This window comes from Centruroides sculpturatus, unplaced genomic scaffold (genome assembly GCF_000671375.1).
Source record: "Centruroides sculpturatus isolate CEXI.00-Female unplaced genomic scaffold, Cexi_2.0 scaffold886, whole genome shotgun sequence".
NCBI classification, from domain to species: domain Eukaryota; kingdom Metazoa; phylum Arthropoda; class Arachnida; order Scorpiones; family Buthidae; genus Centruroides; species Centruroides sculpturatus.
Window position 1 is genome coordinate 60,403 of NW_019385077.1, and position 24,597 is coordinate 84,999.

At 32.1% G+C, this 24,597-nt stretch overlaps 1 protein-coding gene across 2 annotated transcripts in view; it reads right to left on the reverse strand.

Moving 5' to 3' along the window:
• Window positions 1-20,706, reverse strand: part of LOC111634318 (snRNA-activating protein complex subunit 3-like) — a 50,245-nt gene extending 29,539 nt beyond the window's left edge. The window contains exons 1-4 of one of the 2 annotated variants that reach the window (XM_023379074.1): window positions 20,424-20,559; window positions 19,060-19,165; window positions 18,906-18,981; window positions 9,942-10,031 (exon numbers count right to left, since the gene is read on the reverse strand). In XM_023379074.1, the coding sequence (XP_023234842.1) occupies window positions 9,942-9,997 (56 nt within the window). In that variant the 5' untranslated portion in view covers window positions 9,998-10,031; window positions 18,906-18,981; window positions 19,060-19,165; window positions 20,424-20,559. Of the gene's footprint in view, window positions 1-9,941; window positions 10,032-18,905; window positions 18,982-19,059; window positions 19,166-20,423 lie in introns of both variants that reach the window. The other variant, XM_023379073.1, reaches the window with a different exon arrangement.
• Window positions 20,707-24,597: the final 3,891 nt, after the last annotated feature.

Genomic DNA, 24,597 nt, shown 5'->3' on the forward strand with positions numbered 1-24,597 from the left:
CAGTTATTTTTTTAAATGTATTACTTGGCTTTAATTTGAGTATGTTTTTCGCGTTGGAACGAATTATTTGGTTTTACATGTAATCGTATGGGAAAAGATGATTCACCTTACGACATTTTCATGATACGATCTCAGTTTCGGAACGGATTAATTTCGTATCCTGAGGTACCACTGTATTAATATTAGAAGGTTGGAAAATGGTTTAATTTTTAGTATATATCATAAGTAGAACTAGGACAACTAGGCATTAGAAATCCTATAAATAGTTATAAAACTTGTAACTTATGACAGCCAGATGGCCAAGTGGTTAATTAAGATGTCAGCCTACTGTTCTGGGGATCCAAGAATGAATCCAGGACAGGTTGACAAACACCAGAAATTGTTCAGATGGTCTGTTCCAGATATACTGAGCCTCATCTCTCTTCACCTGACTGCCCCAATGTGGCTTGGCTGAATCCACAATGGGCTTGATTAAAAGGCTCTCTTAGTGCCCATAAGGTGGAAAGAGTGAGAAAAAAAAACTGATAACTTACATGGTTTTTTGTGCCTAGATGTCCTAGTTTTAATATTAAGTTTAATAAAGAATTCATAATCATTCCTGTTCTTTCCATCCTTCATTCTATAAAAACACCATCTATTTCTGCCATAATTCATAGATTACCTTTCTTTTTTCTACCAGAGATGATAAAGATGTTGAAGTAAAATATACCGTATCAACTATTTTAAATGAAAATTATTCAAACAAACAGTGTTACATTCACTTTAGCCTGTTTACAAAATAGGCACTAAAACAAAGTTATCATCTGTCAAGTCATCTATTTCCTACATATGAAATGTTTCCATACAATTGATAAAATTATTCCATAGAGCAAATTTTATCTTACACATTCATCCTCAAGCCCAATTTGATAAAGTTGAGAAATTTCTATTATCATTTAGATGATAATAGAAATTTTTCAATTTTTCAATAATAGAAAAGTCTAGCATCTACAAAAGCCTCATATAGGGAAGTTTCATATGACATAGCAAAGCTCCTTAAGTAGGTAATGTTAAGTAGGTATCAATAGAAAGATGATCAGCGCATACATTGCAAATAACTGAATAAATAACCAGATTATACAAAATCTATCCTAAATAGAATAAACAAAGTCCAAGTCAGAGACTACAAATTATTATTATTGAATCCAAATTTGTTGGCTTTAAACTAACTATCCAATAGCTTAAACCAGCAGTTCCAACCTTTTCTACAGTATGCCCCTATCGGGGATTGCATGCAATGTTGCCTCCTCCACATACACAGCATTTATTGCTCTGTATTCAGCATTGATTTATTTTTTATTACAAATTAAATGATACCAGTAAGGTGTGATTGAAAGTATAAAGCAAAAATACAATTGCACTACTAAAAATACAAATATACCTAATTACAGCACTTTGACCAAATAAAATGTCTGTACATAGTTTACAACCAGCAGTTTATTCCTTCTGAATAAAGTTATAATTAAAAAACTGTTTTCTATATTTTCATAAACTATAAACATCAATTTGAAGTCAAACAACCACCAGATTACATGGGTTACTTTTCTGTGATTATATTTAATCAATTACTAAATAATTTGTTTCTAAAGAGATATGTCAGGTATCATCTCTTATTAAATTCAATAATTATTATTAAATTAATATTTATTAAATAATTTAGAATATTCCAGAAGAAAAGAATTGGCCTGGAGAGAGACTCGAACCTGCAACTCCTGCTTATCATACAGATGCATTGTCAGCTATGCTATCTGAGCCTCCAGTCTCATCTTCTCTTCCAGATACATTTAAATATGATATAATCATCCTCAGTTACACATGGTGCCAGCTGGGGACCCTTCAGTGCCCTCATCCTATATCCTGCTTATGGCACTCAGCCGGCCATCACTCAACCCCAGCATGGTATATGTATGCATAAACAAATCATCACAAAAGCTGATAAATTTGTAAAGCCAAACAAATTTATCAGCCTTCTTGATGTTTGTTTATGCATCAATATGAAATTTAAGCCTGTTTTGAATTGCACAAAACAATTGATGTTTGGTTCTAACTGTCAGTCCCATGTGCAGGTCATTTTACTGCCAGAGCTACAGCTTTCACTTGAGTTACAAGGCCACCACTCTTCCATGTGATAACTGCAGCACCATCACACATATACAATACAATAACCTATATAATCAATCCAAGTCAAGTGTTCAGCACAGACAAATTCATTAAGTAAGCGAATATGACTTCACCTGAAGTTGTTGGATCATTTTACAAAACTAACTCTTCTCTTAAATTTCCTTCTGTGGCATATTCTCACGTAACAAATAAGCTAAGCTGTGATAAAATATTGGTTAATTCATCGAGTTGTGACGTAAATACTTGACTTTCTTTCACTTGTTGAATTAACTGTATTCTCAAATCCATAGCCAAGTCATCGATTTGCAAAAGAAACTGTATTATTTGACAGTGAAATAGTTCATAATGCCTTTGCAGCTGCATCTCCATTCATAATGTGACACATTTCTGAAGCTGCCAGAAACAACAAATTCTCGGCACTACCATGCAATTTCTTACCTTTAACAATTTTCATAGCATTACATAAGAAGCTTTCAATGCTTCCTGCAATACTATGGCTTCTTCTGACATTACAACCGCCTGCTGTTTCAATTTTATCTATTTTCAAACGAAAAAAACTCACAATCCTTGTGTACATATTTTTCATGCACTGTTTCCAGATATCTTTTAAGCTTTGCAAGCTTTTAAGGCTGTCTTTGGCAAGAACTTGAAAACAAATGCCACACTGGGATTGTTGAATGTCCAATCTGACAAAAACAAGAAAATTCAAATTGATGTTTATAGTTTATGAAAACAGCTTTACTTTATATAACACATCATATTGCCTGCACTTTTTCTTTCCTTTATCAGGGGCTATACTTGTGTTATTCTGCTATTATTATTAGAATCACTTTGGTCTGCAAATTCTCCACTACTCATAGTTTCTTCCTATTCTAGATAATTGATTTAGTTTATCTAGTTAGTACAGTAATTTTCAACCAGTGTACCACGAGAATTGTAGCTATGCCGCAAAAAATTTTCAAGGTTATTAAATAAACTACTATATTTACTTGTATATAAGACTTTTTATTCATTTATCACAGCTTCAAATTCCTAGGTCATCCTATACACACAAGCAAAAGATTGTGTTTTTACAAATAATTTTTGTGAACCATGTATTCACATTTTTTACTGGAGACTCACCTTCTGATGTTTAAAAACAAAAGTATTTTATCTGAGTCGTTTGAATCATTCTTGTATATTGTCAGGAGTAAAGATGAATAGCAATTGGAAAAGCAAAGCTTTTGAATTAAATTCCAGATTGAAATTCCAAAATCACACAGGAGCCAGATATAAGTTTTAATCCATTCCCACGTGAAAACAGATGATTATTCAGAAATCAGAATTTGGAGAAAGCAGATTTCCAGATTGTTCAGCTTTACATGAACAAATTATGTTGTCGATTTTACAAGATTTTCCTTAAAGTTTAAAATGAAAGTAATTTTTGCAGGACAATTTGTGCATTTATGTTCATTTGATATTTTATTTGTGATTAAACAAAATAAAATTATAATTGTATTAATAAATCTAATTTTCTTTATTTTGATCTTTAAAGTCACAAATTATGTTGTCGATTTTACAAGATTTTCCTTAAAGTTTAAAATGAAAGTAATTTTTGCAGGACAATTTGTGCATTTATGTTCATTTGATATTTTATTTGTGATTAAACAAAATAAAATTATAATTGTATTAATAAATCTAATTTTCTTTATTTTGATCTTTAAAGTCACACCTCATCCTATATGCAAGATTGTCTTATACGTGAGTAAATACAATATTTTGGAAAGAAGCCCAAATAACAATAAATGTACCTATCAAAATTAAAACCTCTTTAAACTGATTATTCATTATAACAATTAAAAACTAGTATAAACATATAATAATGTAGTAAAAGATATATATCTTTTACTACATTATTATATGTTTATACTAGTTTTTTTNAATTATTTTAACTTAGAAATAGCAGGACATTGGGCATGTTTCTAAAGGAAATTATCATGCCACTTGTAAATGCAAATTAAGACAATGTTAATTGATTTTCTTATGTAAATGAAAATTATTAATTTAAATAACTATTATTGTAACTTGCTGCTATTTTAAAGCCATTTAACTGCAATTTAGTTCAGCACTGGTACATCTCCCCATTCTACAATACAACAAATATGTATGTGCATCAAGTTTATGACTAACTGTCATGAGGCATACACAGGTGCAGTGATACAATAGAAAATCAGCTAGCCAATGTCCACTTGGAAGTATCTACTATATAAAATCGAAATGGGTAGTTCTGTGACAGTATGCCAAAAACGGCCACTAGGGGCACCCCTAGCTATTATTTAAATTAACAATATAAATTCTTTTATATTTATTTTATATTTTTACAGTATAATCCAGTATATTATTATTTTTATTTGTAATAGGAATTTATTAATTTATGAATTTATTATTTATACCATGGAATGACACCACATGCATGCCCTGATGCCTACATTGGACATTTAAAATGGGCAGTCTCTGTCGGCGTATCAAGCGCCAGCAAAACATAATGGCAAAGCTAGGAATTGCCAGAATCCATGCGCATTGCCCTAATGCCTGCATCAGGCCTTTAGACTGGCTTTTTTATAAATTCGGCATTAGATATATATACATTATTTTTTTGATATTTTTGATTGTCTGTTCTCTCTTTTATGATATAAAAAATAAGTTTATAAAAATCAACACATGGGTCATTTAAAAAGCCTGCATGGGTCATAGGTTTGCCACCACTGATCTAAAACAGTGCTTCCCAATCTTTTTGAATTAGGAATACACCATAATTTTAAAAATAAAACTGTTTAAAATACTTTTCTAATTAAAAACCTGTCCATTTATTATCTGCTTAAAATATATATACAGGTAACCCCCATATAACACAGGAGTTATGTTCCAAAAAATTGCGAATCCATGTTATACGAAACAAAGAACTAGTGCGAAAGGGGGGGTTAGGTTCCAAAAATTAAAAAACATGCTGCTAAACCCTTATTTAAATTGGATTTATTATTCATTTTTTTCATACTTATTATTTAAGTAAATATTTTACCAGAGGATTATTCATCCTATATGATGATCTCAGCATCAACTGGTAACAGTTTTTGGGTGCGTTCGTTAATAGTGGTCACTCTGCAACAGGAGTGTGCTGCTGTTTGTAGGCATTTAGGAAAGACAGTGAAAGAAAGATGATGGCGCCCACACTATCGATAGTATCGTGATGGAGGAATCGAGGGCAAAAGGAGGAGTCTCAATTGTATAATTTAACCATTAAATGGATTATTTGTTGAAAGAGCATTCAAAGTAGCCACAAAAACAATTAGAATGCTCGCGCGGAGTTACATGGAGGTATAAAAGAATGCACTCTTTATTACATTTCATGTTGTACGAGGGTTTTACCCAATTCCTGAACCGTGTTAGAGTGAACCAGTGCTATGGAAGTGCCGTGTTATACGAGGGTTACCAGTATATATATAAATGAGGAAGATTATTTGTTTGCTATACATCCTAGGCCATTTGACAAATTGCTATGAAACTCAGAAGTTACACACATATACTTCTAACTTAAATCACATTGTACATCTCACATCAAAATATTGATGGATTTCTACATATCAATTAATTTCTGTCTACATTCGATTTTCTGGCTTTACATGTAGCACCATCTATTAGAAAAAATTTAAATAAATATAATTCTTACAAAATAAGATATAATTTTTAAAAAATATATATTATATTCATTGAATTACTGTGACAATGATATAGCATAAAATAAATGTGCCATTATGCCTTTACTGCAACAGGTTGCTACCTGTTGCAGTAAAGGCATAATGCACATAGCACTTGCCTGCATGTAGTGTAGTGTTTTGTCCCTTTGAGTCCTTACATACTATAACTTTTGTAGTTATATAAATCAAATATACATGTATATAAAAACTGAGATTATTACAGATTTTTCTAAATAATAACCATTTATGCTTTAAGTAAATTAAACTTCACTCTAACACCGGGGATGAAATACTAAATACGAAACCTGTTACCGGTGTAATTTTGCGTGAAAAAATTACACTGGTAACAGGTTCCATATTTAACATTTATGCTTTCTTTTCATTTCAACTCTTTCCATTCTTTAAACACTAAGAGGGTTTTGTCATACCAATGGGAGTAACCAGATGGTGAGGGATGAAACCAGATATATCTAGGACAAAAATTTCCAGGACTGCATGCCTAAATTCAATTCTGAATCCCTTGGAGTAATAAGCTTACATCTTAACTGCCTTGGCCGTCCAGCTGTCAAAACTTCTTATATTAATTTGTAAACACAGTAGTAAAATTAAAATGCAAAATAACATTTTAAGTAAACTTTATCTTTTATTGTTAATATTTAAATTCCCAAATCTCCAATTCTTATAATCATTATACTAATTATAAACAAATATATTCATATACTGGTACAATCTGCCTTTAATAAGTAAATTAAAATTACACAAATATAAACATAACTAAAATTAAGTATATTCTTCAAACAAATAGGCTACTGTGTCAATAATATAATATTTACTTTAAAAATGTTTGTACTTTATCTTTTATTTAAAAAAGTAATACAGTAATACCGCGACTTACGCTACCCCGACTTATGCGAACCCGGAGTTACACGATTGTCAAATCTCGTCAATTCATCTTTTGTTTGAGCGCCACGCAACTCTTGATTACTCACTCCCCCCACACTATTGATCAGCTTACATGTTCGGATGTGTCGAGCGGAATCGACACATAGCTACAATTTATTTTGTGTTATTTATTTCTGCGTTTGTTATATCTACGGAGCCTTGAGAGACTCTATGTGGTGATTTCTTGTAACTGTGAATGAATAAAAAGATGAGATAAGATTAACAAGAACATTTATTAGCTTACATACATCCAACTTGGATTTTACACAAATTGCGAAATTATACCCCGACTTACGCGAATTCGAGTTACGCGGTCATCGCTCGGTCCCACCTATCGCGTAAGTTCAGGGTATTACTGTATGAATTTCCTAATATAAAATTGACTGGTTTTTCAAAAGTATTTTTAAATTTGTTGGCTTTAATTCCAACACAAGAACTGAGAATCAATAGCAAAAATAATTTATTTATATATACTGTAAATAATACTAAACATTTTTAATACACTATAAATTTAAATTTGTTGATTTTTACATAAAAATTTAAGCAAAAATTTATAAATTAGATACATTACAAACAGTGGCAGAGCAAGGAGCAAATTTTCAGTCTATTTTTTTTTTATGTAATAAAATAAACAATATATACAAAGTTTAATTGCTTTCATAGTTACTTAAAATAAACTATTGAATTGTTTGAAAAGTAATTTCGTTTTTTTCATGGGAAAAAACAATTTTCTTATATTATATCTTATAAGCAATTTCCAGCAATGCAGGCAACTGTGGTTGCAGTTGCCTGTATGGCTGGAACAGTTGTTCTAGTAAACCCCCTTCAAAAACCAGCATGACTGCAACTGCAATTAGATACAAAACTTTTGTTCTACTTGTGACGATTGCAAACACCTTTGTGACAATGCCAAAGCGCCCCCCCATGCTTTGGCACCACAGAACCGAAGGGTCGACATTGCATCAGCGAAGACTGCGATGACTAATTTGTCAGGACTGACACCACTGTGTCTGCTGGGTAGACACAGACCGCTACATTCGCATTTACGCACAAGCAGTCGCATCTGTGGGTGGTTGGACTTGGGATGGAGACTGCTTGAGGAAGTGCACCCAACACAATTCTAACAATAACAAAATTCATTTATTAAACTAGTTCTACAAAATGGTATTTCCCCTAAAGCTTCTTCGCGAGAACCGAGTTAGAGAGAGAGAGAGAGAGAGCTTACATAACATCCTGAAGCAACTATGTACAGATTTCCAAATGTCTGTGGAGTCGTTGGGAAGCCTTGGGAATGTCTCTGTTGCCTTAGATGGAGGTTAAAGTCTATCAAAAGTTGAGATCCATTAGTTTTTCATAGGTGTTCCCGGCGAAACACTGGATATTCAGGAGGAGAGCACGGCGACAAGCGATGATGATAAATCCTTTTGGCTGACACACACGGAGTATTCTCGCAAACTCTCGACCCCTCTCAATGTTCCTTGAGGTCTCCTATTTATTTCCAAGTCACGTTGTCATTTTCCACCAATAGTGAATTTTTAGTTGTAGTTCCCAGTGACACATTATGAGTCCCTGGGAAAGGAAACGACTCTGGGAAGAGAAATGCACTCATCCTCCAGTAATAAAATGGAAAAAGTTTTTTTCTCTCTAAGATTTAAATAAATTTCCTTTTCAAAACAAAAAATTTCCAAATAAATTTGTGGGGTTTTCCCCTTTCCAAGTCCAATCTCTCACACCTTTGTGCCACGTCACATGATAATAATATTGAAAATAGTTCATCATCATGTGCGGAAAGTAAGAGGATTGATACTTTTACAGAATTGAGATTGGCCGAGCTTATTCAGGCTCATGAATGCCCATGGGACTTTAATTCTTTGTTTTATTGAAGAATTTATCTCTTTGTGAATTCTTGCCAACTCTAACAAAATTATTGCCTTTTTTTCTTTTATTCATTGCAGAAAAGGAACTGCTTGCCATTTTAATAAGAAAAGTGGCTAAAATTCTGTAAATATTCTGAAGTAAAATGTAAAATGTTGGTAAACTCACAAAAATAGTCAAAAACAAGCTACTGTAATTTTATTGGTTTATTATTAGGTCAGATGTTTCTGAGCTGCAATGCCAATGAACAATGTGACCATAACAAAATGCATGCAACTCGCGCTTGTTGTAGTTGCAGTCATCTATGTGGCTGAAAATCACTAGGTGTGACCACTGCTTTACACAGTTAGAGGAGGAATGGTGAAATGTGCCTCAGGATACTAATCAAGATTTTTATGCTTCCCTATACTGAATCTTACATTGGATGTTATTGTGTGGCTCTCTTTTCCTCATTCTTACAACTTGTGGTGCATGTCATGCACACCATTTACTTACCATATGTTTGGTCTTTTGTTATGCATTTAATAAAGTTCCAACAGCACTTTTTGGATGTTTCACTTTTTCAGTCCAACAGCATAATGATATATACTCTTTTTTCATTACATATATTACAAGAAAGTAATTAAAAATAACAATAATTAAACATTTTCAATTTTTGTTTTTTCTTAAATTTATTAAAAATTTTGATTTAAAATTTGAAAAGATTTTAATATGTATATATTTTTTATTCTTCATATTTAAATAGTAAATTTAATATCTCTGAAATTAACTATTCTACACTACAATATGAAAATGATACGTCCTTCAATAATGTATTAAATTACCAGCTTCTATAAGCCAATTTTTATATATAATTATAATTTTCTTTGTTATTTCTAATTAACTTTGTTCAAAGCTTTATTAATTTTTAATATTTTTTTGTTATTTAGGTCTTAAATTATTTTTTGTTTTACCATGTTTCATAATTATCAAATACAGTAAAATATGTCCAAAACAGAACCTGCCTAAATAAAAAAAAATCTTTGGTATGAAGCAATTTATTTTCTACATTAAAAAAACTTGTTTGAAACAGAAACCTGCCAGACTGGAAAAAATATTCAGCATCATGTAATTCCAAAGTTTTATTGTTTTTGAATAATTCTTTTAAAAATATCTTCTATAAATAAATTCTAATTTGAAACTAATATCTATTGATCATTCAATTTATTTATTATTTCAATTAATTCTTACCTTAAAGTTAAAAGATCAACTCCAGGTGGAATAACTAAGTGCTTTTTTGAAAGCATTTCATTTTCAAGTTGACAGTCTAAAGCTTCAGGTCTAAAAAAGATAAAGTTATTATTATTTATTAATAATTAAAAAGCTAAAAAGAAAACTTCACTTTTTTATATGAAAGAATTTCATGTAATAGTAAAATTATTATAAAACTATAGTTTCACCTCATATGTACTGTAAAAATAATTTAGAATATATAGGAGTCCAAATATTAACTTTACAAAATGTTTTAACAATGGTTGTGACATATCACATACAATGTATATTTTTTATGAGTCTAAATAACATTTCCATGCATTTGGTACAGGGATGTAATTTTCTCATATAATTTTGATTATATGCAGAAATAGACCAGATATTGGAATATGCTAAAAGTGTTTAATACTGACAACTATGGATTAACACTAAAATTAGATCAAGAAAGTTACTTAGATGTTAATAGTTTTTTGTTTGACATCAAGATTCAGGTAGTGGATAATAAGTTCATCATCACAATTTACTGCAAACCTATTTATGCCCCCTATTCATACCAACCAATTCAGCTGATCCATGGTTGTTCTGCACACTAGTAGTGAGAGCCTACTCATATTTTCTAAGCTGTCAGATAACAACAAGGAGGTAGAACAACTGAAACATCCAAGCATGGGTACAGGTTCATTTATCAACATTTATCATCCACACTTCATGCTATGTCATCCAACACCAATACTAACATTAACAAAACAGAAGGTAATCGGGTAATCCTAAGCTATGAACCCTCCCTTCATCACATTTACAGGAAGATTGCCAAGGATTTAAACATACTCATAGCATACAAAAGGAAACACAATGTTTTCCGCCTTCTGTTTAACACTAAAGACAGCACAGAACACCCAAGAATACCGGGGTTTACCGCATCCCACTACAGGATGATAGGTTCATCAAGATACTAATGTATATTGGTTCCATGTACAGATCATTACAAGCCAGATTATGAGATCATAAGTAAAATGTAGCAAAAGGAAACATTTATACAGTACATTAATCTGGCCCATTATGTCACCCTAATACACACAGTCTTTGATTGACAACACATAAGATCATTGGAGGCTGTAGAAATCTACATAGATGACAGGAGTGAAACATGCATCAACATAGAAATGTTTTCTAACTTAATAAAATATGGGCTTCTATAAATTAAAAACTAAACTTTTATAAAAATTTACAGTAATTTATTAAACAAATATACAATGAAACTTTGGTTTAGTAGATACTGGATTTAGCAGATAACTATACTTATGTGGATAAAACATCCCATTCTGATGTAATAGAACTTAATGTATTTTCACCTTAATTAAATGTACACTGACTTTTTCAGTAAATGGACAAAAATTTACAATCCTGCCTATACTCGAAACCTTCTATCAAGTAGACAATACAATGATTATATTTCTCCATAAATATCATTTTAAAAATAACATGCTCATCTTCAGTATAATCATTTAATAGGATTTCTTTATGTCATTAAATTTGTCAAGTGAGGTCCTCACAATTAGTTTTTTTTAGATAGTAATCTGATACTTCACATGTCAAACTCTGAATAATGAAAGAAACTTCATTACCAAAGGTAATGAAGTTTCTTTCATTTTCCTGTTGCCATGCCAACATTTATAGATTGATGCCAACATTTCCCTGTTAAATAATGAAAGAAACTTCATTATTCAACAGGGAAATGTTGGCATCAATCTATAAAATAAAAACAGCTTGGTTCTTCAGGAGATAGAAAAGGATAAGGTAAAACTTTGGTTAATTGTTTTGTTGGAAAATAAAATGTTATTTAATTGACTACTAATCAAGTTTTTTATTTTTTATGTCATCACATTTTGGAATTCACAAACTCTATGATTTGGATCACATGATAGAACTGTTTGGTGATCCCTAACTACCATTATCTAAACTGTACATCCTCAAAAATATGCAAAATAGACCATTTACAACTGCTTGATGATCTTTCCCAGGGATGTTGGTCATTATCCCTGTCATTTTATGAAAATTTTATTTATTTATTTAATTATTTATTAGTTCAAGGTCTTTTACCCTTTGTTCAGGGAACAAAACAAACAAAACAATTACGAAACAGACAAATTATCAAATAAAACAAACACCAATACACTAAATATAATAGTCAATGTACAATATCCAAATTCGTAAATACAATAACCAATACATAACATACAATATCCAGTGTCAAATACAATTTCCACTACATAAATACCATATCCAATACAGAAATACAAATTATAAATACATCAATACAATATTCCATAAAAGATAATTAATATGCAATATTCCAAACTTAACCAGTAAACAGACTGTGACAACCTGAAATCATTACAATAAAAGTAAACATAAATATAAAATAAAAATATTAATAAATTTACCTATCTGGGAAAAAACATGAAATTAGAAAATATGCAAAACAGGTTAGCAACAGGTCATCACAACCAGTCAACTGTTTTACAAAAATTGTCTGTTACAATACTGAATATTTCCCTTGTAGCTGCATAATAATTCAGCTATCTTTCCTTAATAATTGTAAAAGCTACTTGAAAAAATTAAATTTTAAACTATTATTGGTCATGCTTTATTATTGCCATAATTTGGCAAAACATTTTCATTTCTATGTGCAAGTTGTGTTAGCCCATACTCTTTTCTCCCCAAGAATAAAGTTACTATTGGGTTGTTCGGAAAGTAATTTTGTTTTTTCCATGGACAATATTTTTATAATAAATAAATATTTTATTGAATTATATATCGACTATTTTGGTCAAATACCTGTTCCCATCGTTTCTGGTAGTAGCATGATTTCACATTCATAAAAGTTTTGATCGTTGCTTACAAAAAACTGATCCAAGTGATTTTTGACATTGTCATTTCAAGTAAATGTCTTACAGTTAAAAAAATTTGTATAGACTGGAACAAGTAATAATCTGAGTGTGCTCGATCTGGCAAATATGGTTGGTGTGATAACATGTCTCATCTAAGTTATAACAGTTTCTGACTACCAAATTTGTGTGAAATTTGACATTATCGTGGTAAAACACTACACCTGTTTTGTTGATCAATTCTGACCACCTTTTCTGTTTAATGATATTACTCAATTTGTTTACTCGATGGCAGTACACTTTCAAATCAATTGTTAAATTGTCTGGTAAAAGCTCCAAAAAGAAAAAAGATTTCCTTAAAATCCCACCAAAGAGAGCATCTTTCTTTAAGAACATCGAGCTCTCTTTAAGAACATCCAAAGATGCTCTCTTTAAGAACATAGAGTTCTTAAAGAGAGCATCTTTCTTTAAGAACTTCCATACATCGAGCTTTGAAATGAAACAAATTTATTTCAAGTAATAATAAACGCTTGAATTAGACAAATTTAATCTCTTAGTGATTTCATGTATTGTTATTCGGCAGTTTGCTTTAATCAGTACCTTTTTTGTTTTAATTGTCTTCAACTGGCCTTCCAGAATGTGATGAATCTTCAATATTGAAATTGCCAGAACGAAATTTTGTCTTTCTCTCAACACACTGTCTTTCTCTCAACACATCATCTCCATACATGTACCACAATTTTTTTCTTGCTTGAACAGCATTTTGATTTTTTGGTAGTAAAAAGCAAAATATGCCAAAAATGATGCTTTTGATCTTCCATATTTGATGGGACACAAAAAATAAACAATTGCACAGAATCAAACAAAATTTTTTACAAATAAGCCTTAAAATGCTAGCTGTCAAAATATATAATGATAATACAGTTTAGAATAAAAATGACAGGAAAAATACAACTAATCATCTAGTGGTAAAAAAAAGCAAAATTACTTTCCAAACAACCTAATATATTAAGCTGTAAGACTGGTTTAGTATAGCATGTCACATAAAAAATGAAAATTTGCTTTTCTTCTCATCTTTTTGTCTAGATGCACTAATTGCTTCTGATTAATTCCTGCCTTTTGCTGAAGTAATGACACTTTTAAAATCAAACAAGTAAAACAGTGAAGCCATTCTTGGAGATTTCTATGTCTCAGAGCAACACATGTGCAAACCTTGCACTCGCACCTGTTTGTAGAAACAGTCTCACTATTTTGTATTTTATTTTGATCCATTCTTGGTCCCCTGACTACCTACAAGTCTGTTTTTTTTTTTTTTATGTGTGCATGATTTGGGCACCAAATACTCCGTGCCAAATTGCAACTCCTGACATGTACTCCTTCATACCTCTAAGATGTCCAGCCGTTGACAGCAGCACGATTTTAGAGGAGAGACATAGTCTTGTCAATAAGTTTTGATATTATGTCTAATTAACACATTTCATAACAACGTAACTATTTTCTTTAAAATTTTCCTTATTAAAAGATGAGATGGATGTTGAACAATTTTACCAAGAAACCAAGAATGAGATTTCATGTTATGGCTTTCTTAAAAACTGTGGTTTTGTGCCTTTGGATGAGAGCCTTATAGCAAATGTAACAGTGGCCATATCATTACCACATCTACAAAAAGAAAATTCATAATAGGTCTTACATGAGTAGTACTATAGATGCAAGAACTCAAAATGCAGGACTTCTGCTTCTGTTAAACACTTTAAGCTATTATTATTTACAATTTTTAAGTATTTTGAGTAATTTGTAAATACTAAAGGAAAAACAAATACCTTAGGTAAGTATTTTCTAGGAAAAGGAAACTGAGCTCCAGTGTATATTTTTCTGTTTTGGCTTGACACAAAAGTACAAATGGTGATATGCTTCTAATGTTGTCTAAAGCAGTTTAACGCCCAGAGGTAAAGGGAAGCATGCATGTCCATCATCATAGCTGACAAAAATGCTAAGAAATGTTTAAAACACTTATATGTGCAGTCAATAGACTACCAATTCCAGTGACCAGTTAAAACACATGCATGTGTAGATACAGGACACATATGTGCAAGTTTTGAAAAGTTACTTTCATCATGACATTGTACATGTTAAATACCTGTGGTAAAGATCAGAATAAAAAGTTGTCATAGAGATCAATGTAAATTAACAGCAATCATAAACTCCATTGACATGTAGCAGGCAATGAGCTTACAACCTACTACCCACCAATTCACCAATCAACCCATAATATCTCAACCAATAGATCTAACTTTAAAATTTCGGCTTTGTCATCATGTTTCATGATTGTGCAGTTGCTTTGAAGTTTGATCACAGACAAAACACATTCTGAATATCAGTGTGTTTTTTGTCTGATGCAGCAACCTGTTTGATCACAGACAAAACACACACTATTATTCAGAATGTGTTTTGTCTGTAATTGAACAGGCTGTTGCATCTTCAAAGTAAAAACACATATGGCTGGATGGCTGCTAAAACTATTAGTTAAGGTCACAAAACACTAGGCAATTTTTCTGAGACAGAAAATCGTGGGCCGTATTCTGGTCATCGTCTCTCACAAGCCGGTCGCTGATTGGCTTATCATTTGTTTACATCTTGAGAGATCATTGCATCTCTCTAAACGTGATTCTGGACAACTTTTTCTCTCTTCGCTTCTCTCATTTATCAGACAAGCAGATAGTTGTCTTTCAACCAGTCTATCGTCTTTCGCCTTGATTTCGTTATATCCAATATGGATGACTGGATGCTACTCGCGCTGTACAATCGTATTAGAGAACGTTCTCTACTCGGAAAAGAATATTTCCAGAGAGAAAATGCTTCCAATTTTTTCCAGTGACTACTCAGAAACATCACTGATTCCATTTTTTTTTTTTTTTTTTAATTAACCTACATCAATTACTAAACTATGATGTTAATCTTACTTAGATAGTTAAGGAGAAATTAGATTGTAATATTTCGAAAAATATCCAAGTATGCATGCTTTTCTAACTTAGGTTATTAAAATTTTTATTTGTTAAAAGACAAATTGGCATTACAATCTGTAATGCCAATTTGTCATTACGTGCAAAAAAACAAATTTTTGTTTGTCGAAATTACAAACAAAAAAACAAATTTGTCGAAATTACATGCTTTCCTTGCCACGTGATCTATGATTATGTACTCTGCATTTTTGAAAATTTTACAATTTCATTGGTTAAAATCCTATACCATGTTGCGCGTGCAGATAACCCTAACATGTATAATCAACCAAATAGAATTGTGACGTCAACAACAAAGATGAGATCGTTACGAACCACCAGAATCGCCAATGTGTATGAGAGACGAATTTTGTCTCTCACTTTGACGTCATTCATCAGTGAAAGAAGAGACGAGAGATCCATGTCTGCTGGACAGTGGGAGAGTAGCTGTCAGGAAGTCAAATTGGTTTGACTTTGGGAGACCATCTCCCTGTCACTTGCTGTAACCAATGATCATGTGTAATTTATCACATGACTAAAACTCAAAATAAAAATAAAAAATACTCACTCATGGATGATAGACAGAACATAACAATTAACTTCATCAATTTCATATGAAATGATTTATAATTATACAATTAGAGTGTATCACGACAAGATACTTAAAGAATTATGCTTTTGTGCCATTAGCAAAAATTTAGGAATACCAGATAAGAAATGTTGATTATAACTTATCATACCTCAAACATATGTAACTGGTTAAAGAAACACTCATCTCATACATATCACATATTTAAAAAGTTAAGTCGTGTGACATGCTGTTTATTAAATACTAGCAGACCCCACCACACGTTGTTGTGGCTCAAAATGTATGTATTATAAATGTATAACACTTCTCCCATGGGGGAAATTTTTCGAAAAATTTCTTCTTAGTGTACATTCTGTTGACGTACCCTATTAAAACGCAATCAAAAACGCAAAAAACCGCATTTAAAATAGTATAAATAGAAGCAGAATTCTTTATGTAAGCCTTAATCCTAACCATCTCCCTTCAGTGGGAGGAATTTCGACACGTATATTATATAAAAACACGTGCGTATTCGAATGCAGCGTCATGTCAAAATTTCAAAGGAATCGGTAGGAACAAACAAACATTACATTTTTATTTATATAAATACAGTAGAGCGTCGATTTTCCGAAAGTCAATCATCCGAAAGAATTCCAGTCGGAAAATTTAAATTTTCGCCAGTGCTGTGGCGCTTCAATCTTTGGCTATGACTTGGGCTACTCAAATATTTTATGTTTTTGATACTAAATTAACATCTGAAGTATAATTTTTTATTATTTTTATATTTTTCAATATATTTATTTTGTTTGTACCAAATAAAAAAATAATTTTTAACGATACAATAGTCTTTGTTAGGCTTAACATCGACGAAAATTCAACGCAAAGCGACACGCAACGGAGAAACATTTCGACATCGGATATGTTAAAACTATTTTTTCGTACGTAAATCAGTTATCCGAAATATCAGTTATCCGGACAACCCCAGTCGCTAATTGATTCAGAAAATCGACGCTCTACTGTAGATAGAAGATGATCCGCTTTAGTTCATTTTCACAGAAAAGCAAACTTAGGGCGTTGTACTCGTAGCGCCATCTGTTGGACACAAAAGCCTTAACCTAGATTATATATTTTAATTTATATGAATGTTTAACGGAATAATATACAGTCTATGTCCACCCTGAGGTTCCATTCTAAATATTGGTGAAAGAATTTTTGAAATCAGATGAGTAGTTTTGGAGATTACCTGCTGCAAACAATACATACATACATACATACATACAAACATTACCTCTTTATAATATTAGTATAGATATTGCTTTATTTGATGGAAGATATTTAAAAAATGGAAAAATCTATGCACTCAATACTGTAAAATACATGTAAAGGCAAGAAAAACAAAATCTGGACAGGGAACAGATGAACTGATTACACCAGCATGGAAATTTTATAAAGATTTATCATTCTTGAAAATTTACACAGCTCTATATGAAAGTGAATCAAACCTGATTCTTACTAAAGTATGTTTTAATTTATTATTCTACTTTATGTACTTTAGTGTTAAAAAAGAGAGGATCTGTAGTCTGATGTTAAATAAAGTCATGGCACAATTATCAAGTAACAGATTTTATTTAACAAATAAATATATAAAAATGTACTAATTATCCAGCATTAAGTGTAATTATTCCAATTCAATGGCATGACATTGCCAGTGTACAGACTTAGTTGTATTCACTCATGTACATATTTCATTTCTCACTTGCTTTGCATTATTTCTATAATTATAGGCTTGTATTGGTTCAATAGATTCACCAAGATTACACCTTGCTTTTTGCCACTCCACAGGAATAAAGCATCTTGAAGCCTGGCCTCTGTATCAACAGACATTGAAGACATGTAGTTATTTCCTTACATCTGTGAAGCACCTAATATAATTATGTAGAACATAGCAAGCTTTTAAAATTAATTTAGCATCTTCTGGGAATAATAATATTGTTGTAGTGAGAAAATTTGGGAGCAAAAATACAAAAACATTCTTGATAACCTTTTGTCCTTTGGTGATATGGTAATTGCATATCCTCTCTTCAATTGTAAGGTTTGCATTAGAATATGGTTTTATCAAGAAAGGTTTTAGAGGGAATGCATCATCGGCCACACATTAATGTGGAAATCCACTGTTCCATGTGGCAGTGACTTATGCTTTGGTAGTTCCACTGCATTAGTTTCAAGACCACACAGAGAATAACTGTTGTATATCCCACCATCAACTACATGACCATTGCAACCAAATTCTACATAAATGAAATTATGATCTGCTGCAACCAGAAGGATAATGCTATGGCAGTCTTTATAACTGTAGCAGTCAGAACAATCACCATCTGAAGCTTTAATGTGCACATGTTTTCCATCAATGCTGCCTATTAATTGTACATAATATTGATTATTATTAAAGATATACTATATTATAAAGATTATTTCTGACTCATGCCTTTACCTATACAGTTATGTAGACTCCAGCTATCTGTAAATCCCATTTCAATTTTTTCCCATTCTGATAGTATAGAAGGCATCTGTAAAAAATATATATAATAATGAGAAATAAGTTACATGTATGTTATGTTTAATTTCTATATGATTATAACACTTACATGTTGTGGCGTTACAGGAGTCTTAGAGAATGAACTCGTCCGACTTTAGAAAATGAACTCATCCACTAGTACTTTCAGTAGTATATAACTACCGTCTTCAGGCAGTCTATTGAATACAACAGATTAAGATTTTTGAACTCTAATCTGACAATTTCACAAATTTCGGATTTTCAAAATTATCAAACAATATTTCCGACAGTTTAACTGATTTTTTGTTTTCAAATGTTATTTAAAAATCCTTTTGTGCATCATAGCGCGTGGAAGGAAAACAATTTTATGTAAGCATGTATTAGAAAAAATAAGGCCGTAAAAGAGCCCAGAACATGCATGAAGTACACTCGACCCCCCTATAACACAGGTTCCTATAGTTCAGATTCCTATATCACAGTGAAAAAATTGTGACAGTATTCGTACAAACATGCTAAAAAAACTCCTATAATTCAGTAAAACATCATCGCCAACTTGTGTCGCAACAGGATTGACAAACAATTGAGTTTAAACGAGCAGCAGACCTACCAAAAACCATTTATTATTTAACGTCCATAAAAATTATATTTATATTAATGATGTCTCTAAAGTTCAGCGAATTTTACGCAAAAAAAATTAATTTATCAGGAAGCAAGCAAGCGCCATTTGATGACAAGCTCCACGACAAAAACAAGCTTAAGCAACGGCGTAGTCGAACGGTGCACACTCGGTAAGTAATCCTACAATTTTTTGTTTATAGCATAGTTTATATGGATTATTCCCAAAAAATTATACGTATTTTGGAAATGTTGAGTCAAATTAGTCTAGAATCGATTAATTTTATGGAAGAAACCTTTGAAACAGCCATAGTCCGTAAACTTTACACATGCCGGGCTGTGATTGGCTGGACTCCTAGAAGCTGGATTCATAAAAACAGGAATGTATCTACCGTGTTATGGGGGTTGACTGTATGAGGTATGTCAAAAAGACATCTGAGTAGCAAAGACTTCAACATCATGGATTGAGTTGTTTAAAAGCTTTTACCAAAATTTCTGGTAATTCAAGAGTTGGGGAGTTGCACGGTTCAGTGGCAGAAATATAGAGACTCTCCCAAACAAATTTAAACAACTTTTTCTTATCAATAGAATGCAACCGAATATCATCCTAAATAAAAGTGTTTTCAGGAATTGCTTGCATTGTAATTATTCTCTGTCATATTATTAATTTTATTCAATTTATAATTTTTCTTATATTTTCAATAAATTCTTGCTAATTTGTTTATTTTTTAAATGTAAACAAGCTGTCATTATAACTGGTTTTCTGTGTTATATTTTAAATATATTATTGTTACAATGTTAATATTTTATTAGAATTATATGAAGTAATTTCATACTCACCCACATTCTTTAGGAGTAAAATTCAAATCTTCTCTCTTGATATTCATATACTCTAAAAATTCTTTTGTATGCGATTTTTGAGATTGTTCAGGAAACGTCGGATACGTAAACCTTAATTGATTAATCCATTCTTCCAGGAAACTTTTCAGATTAATAACGTCTGATATCCACGATCTATTTTTGGAAAAATGAACAGCTTCCATTTTTTTTCAAATTACTCCCGCGAAAAAACACAAGCACGAGCAGATTCGAAATCACCACGCGACTTCCCCCAGAACTTTTTGCGCCATCTATATTAATTAAAGAAATCCAAATTTACGTAAAAATATTATAATTATAATCATAAATCATTCAAAATAATAATCTTTAATAAACGGTTTCTAATTTAAAACTGAAATATTGATAAATTTTTTTATATCTGACAAAAAAATAAAAAATAAAAAATTTAAATCATAAATATAACACTACTACAAGGACAAGCGTCAATACAAAATATTNGCTGGTTTTTCTAATGTCGCAATTTCTTAAAAAGTAAAAAAAAATCGATTTTTCTTAAATTCTATTCAATTAATTAAAAACCTAACATCATAGATCAACTTGGGTTAAAAACAAACACTAAAATTACAACTTCTAAATTGTGTGTTTTTAGTCATTTTATACGTAGTCATACAACCTTGTCTTACGAGTTAGTTGGATGGCAGCCAGGTGATTCAGGATTGAATACAGACTAGTCGAAAAACCTCCCAGGAATTTTTGAGAGTGGTCCGTCCGGATATGTCCGTCTCTCATTATCCGGACGCATTCGGTCTGACCGAATCCATAATGGGCTTGCTAAAAAGACCCTCTTGGTACCCACAGAGAGAAGAGAGTTTTAAAAAAAACCTCTAAATTCCGGGTTCGTAGAGTGGTATGGTAGGCTACCACCTTAGCCGCTCGGCCATCCAACCGAAAAAAAAAAAGAACGTCAGAAGGCAAAAAATAACTTCTAAAATGTATCGATTTTATCAATATTATTATGGTATATTATTTATAGATGTAAGCTTAGACATCTTGAAAGACACCATTTACTTGTTTCTTTCAATATTATTAAAATCAACGACATACAGCGATGGACAAAAGTATTGGCACACAGCCATTTTTAAAATTTTCATGTATAAATTTAACGGTAAAAAAAAACTTGTAGCTCTGTGAAATTTTCACATAATAATTAGATGTTATTTATCACATAATAACACTAAATAAAAATATTACTCATGTATTTGTTGCTTTGAAAACTTTGAAAGTATATTTAAATACATGATTCGAACGGACAAAAGTATTGGCACAGTGAGATTTTTAAGCAAATTAGTTTTATCCATGTCATTTTTCATGTCCAGTATAGTGGATATATGAAATCCAATGGTTCTTTTAACCTTATCATAACCTTATCATGTATGAAAATTATTGCTATTTCAATCTAGTTTTTGTTATTACCAAAATAAATAGCAGAGGCACTGAAACAACAATAGAAGAAAGAAACATCATCTCACATTTGTGTAGTCTCAAGAAATCATATTCAGAAATTAAAAAAATAGTTAAAAAGAGTAGGTTTAATGTAAAAAAAAATGTAATTAAATGTTTTAAATTGACTCGCAGCTTGGAAAATGATGCAGTTGACCACGGAAGCTTACTCCCAGAGAAGAGAGAAGTATAGTCTTTTTAGTCAAGAGGAAGCCAAAAATATCTTCAACTGACAATGATGCTAAAGGAAGATTTCAAGAAGGTGGTTCATCCGAAAACTGTCTGCCGAATCCTTCATCGTGTTAGTTACAAGTGAGAGTAGCCAGAAGAAATCCATATACAAGTAAAATGAATCGAAAGAAGAGGCTTGCTTTCGCAAAAGATCACATAAATAAATATGATTCATTTTGGTGTAAAGTGTTGTTTTCAGATGAAAGTAAATTCACTTTAATTCGTAACAACAGTAAAAATTTACTTTGGAAAAAAACCCAGCACAGAGCTGCTAGAAAAGAATATTCAAGTTACAGTAAAACATGGGGTTGTAGTGTGATGATATGAGGTTGCATATCATCACAGTACAACCCCATGGGAAAACTTGTATTCATAGACAGTGCAATGGATAAAATGATGTATTTAAATATTCTCAAGAGAAATCTTCAGTAAAGTACAAATAAACTAAATTTGGACGATTGTGTTTATTTTCAGTAGGACAATGACTATAAACATTTGGATAGTATTATATGTCAATGACTACTTTTTCATACACCTCAAATTCGCGGCCGGATGGCCGAGCGGTCAAGGTGGCAGCCTACCGCTTCGACTGAAATAATTAAATCCTAAATATGCGGCCGGATGGCCGAGCGGTCAAGGTGGCAGCCTACCGCTCTGGGGGACCCAAGTCCGAACAGGTCGAAAAATCCCCAGGAATTTTTCGGGGGGTGGTCCGTTAGGATATGTCGAGCCCCGTCCCTCATCACCCGGCAGCTCCATTACGGGCCTGGCCGAACCCATAATGGGCTTGCAAAAAGAGACCCTCTTAGTGCCCACAGGGCAGAAAGAGTTAAAAAAAAACACCTCAAATTCTGAAACATCCCTCACAATCTCCAGATTTAAATCCTATTGAACATTTATGTAAAAAAAGAAAAAAAAACTTGACGATAGAGTGAGAAAAAGAGAAATATTAAACTTAAATCATTTAATAGAATAATGGGGAAAAATTTCCTCTGAAATCATGCAAAAACTAGTGCATTCAATGCCAGAGAGACTAAGAGCTATTATAAAGAACCAGGGTTCCGCTACAAAATATAAATTGTAATATATTTTTACCATTATCTTCGACTATGCCAATACTTTTGTCCTTTGTTTTGATGAGTAGGAAACTTCATTAATTAAATTTTTAAAAACATATCATTATGTAATTTCAGTTTAACATTTTGTAATATACTACGTACTGTACTTTATATTATTCTTAACTGTATGTACATGATTTTTTATTTTAAAAACAATTATTTTATTATAACTATATTTCACTATAAATTCAAAAATACCGAGTGTGCCTTTGCCTACCACTGTATAACTACTAGACCCCGAAGTTAGACGGCCGTATGGCCGAGCGGTCAAAATGGCAGCCTTCTACTCTGCGGGACTCGGGATCGCATTCTTGGACGGATTAAAAAGATCCTCAAGAATTTTTCGGAGGGTGGTCCGTCCGGATATGTTGGGTCCCGTACCTTACCACCCGGCCGCCCTATTGTGGGCCTAGCCGAACCCATAATGGGCTTGCTAAAATAAGTCCTCTTAGTGCCCACAGGGCGGAAAGAGTTAATTATACTGCAAGGTATAAAAGAGGATCCGGTAAGTTAGATATGTGTCTAGTTACTCTGATACTATATCTTCGGTTGGCGATCAAAATCTCGTAACTCTTTCTGAAGACATTTTTCTGGAGAAAACATTAAACTTCCTTCAGAAGTCCGTTATTACCCTATGTTTATTATTCATTATTTATGTATTGAATTAGGTTTAACTCGGACTTACGAGTTTTTCAAATCACGGGAAACATGTTTCGTTATCCACTAATGCTGTAATTTAAATTTGAGCAAATGTTGGAATTACGAGATTTTAATCGCCGAACGATGATATGGTATACTTTTTTGTGCGTAAAACATCACACGATGGAAATTTTGTTGACAGGTTTCCTAATGACAAATGGAAACCAAGCAAAGTAGTGTTTTTTAAAGTCAGTACTTTGAACCTTACTGTTTCTACACACAGAACAAATAGACTACACCTACTTGCATGAAACATCGGTTCCATCTTTCATGCAAATAGTAGATGCCAAGGAAAGTTTGATTTTCCTCAGCATCTACTGAAACAGCCAGTAGTGCCACGAAGACCATTAAAGCGAATAACTTTGGCTAATATAGATGATGATACCTACGATGAACGGAGTGTGCAGCAGCAAGACGAAACTCAAATGCCTAAGCCTAAAGAGGCCACACACGTTGAAGAAATCCTTTGAGGAATAACTGCGCAAACCTGGCCTTAAGGAAATTCAGAGTTTCCTATTGCCCATACACGAGGAGAAAAACTTCTCAGTTTGTCAATCGGCCATGGCATCTGATGACGTACTGGCTGTTCTAGTATGTTTATTGTGAACAAATTGTATTAAACTTCG